Source organism: Adiantum capillus-veneris, chromosome 28 (genome assembly GCF_014529385.1).
Source record: "Adiantum capillus-veneris isolate H3 chromosome 28, ASM1452938v2, whole genome shotgun sequence".
NCBI lineage: Eukaryota > Viridiplantae > Streptophyta > Polypodiopsida > Polypodiales > Pteridaceae > Adiantum > Adiantum capillus-veneris.
Window position 1 is genome coordinate 96036308 of NC_140958.1, and position 7484 is coordinate 96043791.

Sequence of the window (7484 nt, forward strand, 5' to 3'; positions counted from 1 at the left end):
GCATGTGTATTGGTCTTTGGTGTGCTAGTCTTTTCTGTGCTGATTGGAAGTTGGGTGCGACTCTATGCATTCCATTCCCTGCACTAACACGGGCGCGACCTGGCTCTTAGCTCTAGCTTGGAATGCTCCTAAATCAAGAAATCTTTCCATAAATTGACACGCCTTAAATGCTTCCTCCACAAACATTGGATATGGATACCTCTTAGAGGGAGCCAAAGATGTTCCGGATGAAGCAACACTCGATCCAAATTTTATATTGTGTGCGAGAATCAAGTAGGCCTAAAAAGGGAAGGCGACCCTTGATTTTCTTCAAGAAGGCCATCCCTAGATTTGGCCTTCGAACACTGTTCCGGAAAATTCATTTTCACAAACATACAAAAATCCCTTCAAGACAACTCTGAACTGGAAATTTTACAATACTAGCCAGTATTTTTACAAAATTACACTATTTTCCGTGTACTTTAAGCGGAATTTTCTCCTTCTTGCCCTCCCCTCAACCAGCTACTTTGATTTTGCAACCGGCTCAAGGCTAAGCTTTTCCCGAACACTGCCTTCGAGTACAAAACCTTGTGTAATGTTAGACTTTCAAATTCCAGTCTAATCTACTAACATAATATGGCGGAGTACATAACCTTGTACACGTGTCTCTCTCTGCGAGATGAAGGCTAAACGCCAAGTGAGATGAAGGGGATCGGAAGAGAGAGAGAGAGAGAGAGAGAGAGAGAGAGAGAGAGAGAGGCCGCCGAAGGCGGCCGGCAATACTCGTATAACAAAATAACAAAGACAGTAGTAGTGAGCCTGAAAAGCTAAAGACTCTTCTTTTGCTCTTCACCCAACATCACAATTTTACTTTCAGTATGTCTAGGAATGGCCAAATTTTGAAAGATCATGGGCCATGGCTTTTAAAATTTTGAGTACAATTTTTACATAAAACTTTGATGGAACTTTATTTTCTACTTGGGCCTATCTCCTATGAAGGCCAATTTCGCACCTAAATTACGATTGCAAGCTAGGTTTTCTCAACCAAGAAGACATTTGTAGCCTTCCATTTTCACGCTAGGGTGGTCTTAGTCTGTTACTATGAGTGTGACATGGCCTCGCCGTGTTAAAAAGGAGTTGCTATTAAATGATTAGCACATTTCCACAAAACACAAGAACTTTCTCATGAAGAAAGAGATGTTTAAATGGTAATATTAACTTGGCACCTTCAAATATTTTATTTGAGGAGATAATCATTAATCTGATGGCATTAATAATAGGGGAATCATGAGATACAGTATATGGCAAGCCTTATAACACTTGCTATTAGAAAGCCTCGCAGGAAAATGCGATGCTATCTAGGTCAAGGGCATATCACAAGCAACATTTTGCAAGCAATATGTCATGTTGACCACCATAAAGCAATATGTAGCAAACAAATGAGCATAAATTGGTGCTTTGAGGTGGGTACAGAGAGGGATTTTGGTGTTGAAGTGGTAACGGTGTGGGTAGGGGGGTGGCTTCAGGTCTTAGTGGCATCGATGTCACCACTAGTGACGGGCGTATGTGGTGGGTGTGAGTGCAACTAAGATTACAAATGCATGGGGATCATAAGGTGACATGGAGTGTGATGTTGTATGGGTTCAAGTCCTAGTAATTGCATTCATTTGGATGGTTGGGTTTCAAGTTCTTAAGGTAAGGAGGGGGGTAAGGTCAAGGCTAAGTAGGGATCAACTTCAATGCTTCATGTATCAATAGTGGTAGGTGTGGGTCTAGTGATTATTAAGGTGATATTAAGGTAGGGAGTGAAGGGATGTGAGTTCGAATCCCGAAAATCTCAACGGCATGAAGTCACCAAAAGTCTTGACGAGCACCACAAGAGGGGCAGAACTTGAAGAGGGGTTGGCAGACGTGGGAGCAGGACCAGCAATGCCCAGTTTCACGCTCGGGGAGATGTTGGGAGGGGGAGGGGGAGGAGTCGATGACGTCGTCGTCGAGGCTAAGGGCTGGGGTGGGTAGGGGCTCAAAGTGAGAGGTCCAGAGCCAGTAGCCGCATTGCGAGCACACCAACGCTGGGTTCCGCCCTGGCCAGCGCCAGAGCGGCATGTGAAACACCTCCAACACATTGTCGTAGGCGACAAAGGCCGCTGTACCGCTGGCGCATTGGCTGCATAGCGCCACCCCCTCCGCCAACACCTTCCTCTCCCGCCGGCGTATGCCGCCCACGTACGGCACCTCCACCACCACCGCCTCACCTCTCTTCCTCTCCTTTGCCCGTTCTCCTCTTAACGCCTCCCCCACTGCCTCTTGCCTCCTCTCTTTCACTTGGGCCATCTCTCTCTCTCTCTCTCTCTCTCTCTCTCTCTCTCTGACAGACACACACACACACACTCTCAGAGTCTCTTCTTTTAAGCGCATCTCCCCGCTTTCTTCCTCCTCCACGTTATGCTTTCTTTCTATTACAAGCATTTCAAGTGCGAATTTGCAAAAAGTAGCTTGGGTCGTATCAACCAGCAAATGAAGCCGTCCCACATGGCGCCACATGCACTAAGCTCACCTTATAGAGCAGAGGCACATATAGAACAAGAAAAAGGGTCACTCCCAAAAAAACATGAACAAGAGAATGGAGAAGAGACATAGATATGACTACACCAACCACACACACACACACACACACACACACACACACACACACACACACGCGCTCGCACACAACAAAGCGTCCAATTGGGTACGGGAAGCCATCCACATGGGGCAAAACCAAGGCCCACCAACAAAAGCCTCAACTCTTGCAACATGAAATTATTTCTAACAAGAACTCCCTATTAGACCTCCAAAGGTCATTTTTTTCTCAACCTACATCAAGGCCTTGCCAGAGCTACAAGCATCGTCGACACACCCCTCCTCCAAGGACAAATTTGTTGGCAAACTCCATCAAGGCCTTGCATCAGCGGCTATAAGCATTATTGACGCACCCCTCCTATAAGAGCTATAAGCCTCACCAACACACCCCTCCTACTATGTGCTCGCCATGACGTTGTCGACACCCCTACAAAACTCTACTAGCATGCTCATGACATTCAATTTCAACTTTAGCAACAATGCCACATGTGCTATTCTTGGGCCTTGCCCCTATAAATTAGATACACTATCCGTTGCAAGGTCCTCCACAGCATCACTTCTCCTTGTCGACTTATTGCCTTCTTCATAGAGCCTCCTCCGTTTCCCATGAACCTCTTCAATGCATATGATCACTCACTTGAGAGCATGTGGTTCTTGTTTCCATTAGGGCCAAAAACGACTATAAAAGGGAGGTGTAAGGGATTGGTTAACTTGCTAATTAGCAAACCCGTTGACGGTCAAAACGGCTCCAAATTTGACGATTTTGGTTATTTAAAGCATAAATATGCTATTTAAAGCATATTTAGGTACATATCTCTAAATATTAAAATAAATAAATTTTCAAACCATTCCTTTGTGGCTCACTTCGAATTTTGTTCACATTCACTTGACTTGGCGGCAAATAGTTGTTTCCACTTTTGAAGAATTCAATCTCTCCTTTTTCTCTCTTACTCTCTTATGACGAGCTCTACTCACTTTCACGAGCTTTCTCTCTTCACTTCTAATGCTAACAGCTCTGCTACTACGTTATCTCCATTATACTTTCTATATGCTCTTCATACGTACAATGACTCGTATATCTTCCATTAGTGATAATCGCAAGTTTCACTTGAACCTTAAGCTCAACCAAGAATATGCTACTACACGGAGTGTCTATAAAAAAAGACTAGTTACAAATGCAAATGAAGCACAACAACTTCGCAATGAGGAGAAGAAGCACATTGACCTATGGACCGATGGAAGCTTGTATCCACTGGATCTCAGCACTGGAAGGTATCCATCTTTTCACACACCTCATGATTTGATCAGATTTGTTGGAGATGGGGTTGATAGCTTACTAGGATATAGTTCTAGGCTATCTGAGTTACACATTAATCATACACATTACATTCAATATGTCCAAACTTCTTTGTCTTCGAATCCAACAAGAATTTTAGAACTTGAAAACCAAATATCCTCTCTAAAACAAGAAAATTATCAGTTCTAGACCTTAAAAGAAATCCCAATAGGATTAAGAGCACGAGTAAAATGAATATGAGATGTAATAAACTTAACAGAAGGATCTAAACAAAGAAAAAAGAAGGTTAAAAAATACTAGAGAACATGTGACCAGCTTCTTAGGATTTGATATGTCCAATGCTCAAGAAAGGGTGAGATTCTTGAATGAGGTAATGAACAAGAGTGACATTTTGAAACTTTTGAAACTTCCCGAAAATCAAACCCAAAAACAATTGGTATTTCAAAATTTACTAAAAGGTATGGATTTATTGGTCCAACCTTCTCAAATACAAGAAGTTTGTGACATAGTGGGAGTGAGTAGAAGGGGTTATAGGGCCATCTCTGAAACCTGGTTCCAGGTCCTTAAGTATTACAAGATTAAAGCTTTGGGTTGCCTAGGCCTCACAATGTTGAGAAAGTAAGGCCTCTGCTAAATGAAGAAATCATCTCGAACATTTTGGAAAATACTATCATGTAGAGGGAACGATGCCATATGAAAAACAGAAAAGGAAACCTTCTTTTGAGTATAATGTTTTTAATAACATTTGGATGAGTATGAAAAAATTTCATTCTGCTATGGTGAGATACTAAAAAAGGCAAGAAGTAGATTGTGAAGGAAAACTTATATTTGTTATGCAATTGGATGAGGCTCAATTTAGAAATGTCAAAAAATGGAAAGAGTATATATATCCCTAATGAATAGAGCATTGGACTAAATCTAAGGTAATCTAGATTCCCCATAGCACAAAACTCAATCAGAAATGGAGCTATGGTGGATTGCAGCAGCTCAAATACCAGTAGAAAACCACGATACATTGAAATGGCTCTTTTTGCAGATCGACATCCTTTCTGTTATACATGAACAAAATGCAGGTGAGCAACTCCATGTACGTGGCATGGGCAACTTCACTGTAGAATGGCACTTGAGTGCCGACCTTAAGGCACTGAAGTGCATGTTTGGTGTATGTGGAGGTGCCAATACAAAGTATCCATGTCTGTATTACATGGCAATACAGACATGGCAAGCACTGGAACAAAAGGATGGCTTGCAGAACATGAGGTTGGGAAACCACCATTGAGGAATAATATGAACGTTGTTGACTACCCATCATCGTCTATGGTTTGGGATCCAATTCTAGCAATAGATTAAAAAAAGATATACATATGTGGTCAATGCATGCAAAGATTAGAATCTTAGACAAATTGCTTTGACTCCATCTTAATTATGCATATTATATTAAGCTGAGTACACTTACAGATGAGTGCATAGAAAAATGTGAGGCTTTGCTCTCTCGAATGGGTTTCCATGGTGGTCAAGTGCATCTAGAAAAAGATCCTACTCTTTCTAAAGGGATGGGTGATGTTTTGAAAAATGTTCAATGGGAGGAGCAAAAACCAAAAGATTCTTGAGAAACTATGACAACAAACAAGTGGATGCTATATGGAATGGCTAGAAGGATCTCTATGTCATAACAACCAAGTCAAAAGTAGACCTGATATAGCCAACAGACGCATGGAAGTGTGGAAGATGCTCGATAATTTTTTGAAAGACTTAAGACAACAAGTTAGCTCAACTACTTATGCAGATGACTTTAAGAAGGCAATAAAGTTTTCAATAACTACTATCATAGATGCTCGGGGAGAAAAAGACACCACATATTACTTGGTGAGTATTCAATTATTTCTTAAAGTCTGGATAGTTGTTCATATTGCATCCTATGAGTTCAACTAACACTTTTTTTAAATTTTTAGCATATTCTCTACCTACATGGACCATATTTTGCAAAACAAGGACCCCTTGCAAAATGGAATACTCAAGGAATGGAAAAATATCTCTATCAAGTGAGGACTTCAATTTTCAGATGTACGAAGAAAGGGAGGGGGGCAAAGAAGAAGCAATGCACTAAAGGAATTATTCAGTAGGTTCTATAGGAGGAAATTACAACGGATGAGATCAAACAACCATGCTGCTCAACCACAAATGGAGACTAACGCTTCACTTTGAAATTTTGTACCTCTTTCTAAAAAGATCCAAATTCAAAAAATATATCTTTATGCAACACATTGTTGATTTTACATCATTTTTTGATTCTTTTGTTATCACTCGGCATGTTACCCGTGTATCTCAAAAATTTTCTTCTTTTGTAGCCCCCAAGGAGGTTGACATTTGTCTCCTCAGCTGCAAATGCATAGCTAGAGTAGCAGAGAAAGTATCTCGCTCTTGACGCATTGAATCCTGCAGCATACCCAAATACTCTAAGTATTGCAGCTCTCTCAAGTAGCTTGACCTTGTTTGCATTAATTTGAAGGGGAGTGTACCCCATAAACCGTGACAATATCTTCAGGAGGCATAACTTATGGAAGTTCCCTCTATTGCTTTCCCTCTAGAGCCTTTAGATCTCACAAGAAAATTGTCCTTGTCAAGGAGTTCAATCTGCAAAACAAGAAGTAATAGATAAATAACAAACACTTGGAAAAAGAAGAAGATTGTAGGAAGGGAGATCAGTGTGAACCTGAATCTACCTTTTGCAACTCATTCTCGGCAATGAATTTTTCGTGAAAGAGATTGCATGATCCAATCATCTCTCTTTTGTCAACCTCCTTTAACTTAAAGTATTTGCCAAAAGATTGGATACCAAGCTCAACACGCTTCTTCTCAAAATCCTCATCTTTAAGAGTAGGTTTCTCCTCTTACACTATTTTCATGCATAGAGCAAGTACATCAGGTGCAAGAAGAAATAATTTATCGGATGTATGCAGATCAAGTGCCAAAAACTCGTCCTTCGACTCTTCTTATGTATCAATGAAGTCTTTGGCCACCTCAAAAGATTCAAAAATGGTTGCACTATAGTAGTCCTCCCTGATATTATAAGCAGGCATTGAATATGGCGGAGAGGAATATACTCTGCTCCATTGATAAAAAGTAGGGAAGTCCTGGAACAGTAAGAGAGGCCTCAAATAACTCCACATCCTCTGTGGGCTCATCAATGATATTACTATCTCTAAATTGAGAAACATCAAAATTTGAACTCTTCTACTCCCTAACTACAACATCAATTTCTTCCTCCTCCAAAACTTCACTTTTCTCAAGTTGCAGGACTATGGAAACAATTTTATTTGTTCCCTATTTGTCTACATCTTTCACTTTATCTTGACCTTTGACTTGCATATCAACTTTAAGGAAAAATTAGAAAAGAAAGGCAACTTCTTTTGGAATAATATTGCAAGGTTTTGAAAGGATAGGACAAAAAATGGTTGGTGGGAAAACAAAAGAAGTCTTCTTGGAAAATCTTCCTAATCTCCTTGTTACTTTGCCTTTCTCAATTGGGTTGGTAGTAAATTCAATTAGATGACAATAAGTCTTGCCATCCAATATAAAACACTGA

The 7484-nt window shown here is 40.6% G+C and overlaps 1 protein-coding gene across 1 annotated transcript; it reads right to left on the bottom strand.

The window, feature by feature from the left end:
* Positions 1-1229: 1229 nt before the first annotated feature.
* On the bottom strand, positions 1230-2448 carry LOC147420931 (uncharacterized). Its single transcript, XM_086504596.1, has one exon. It carries the CDS (start codon positions 2446-2448, stop codon positions 1831-1833), a length of 618 nt encoding a protein of 205 aa, XP_086360722.1. The 3' UTR covers positions 1230-1830.
* Between the last annotated feature and the right edge of the window lie 5036 nt (positions 2449-7484).

Excerpts from the sequence above, each read along its gene's own strand:
- LOC147420931 (XM_086504596.1), bottom strand. The coding sequence starts at position 2,448 with ATGCTTGTAATAGAAAGAAAGCATAACGTGGAGGAGGAAGAAAGCGGG.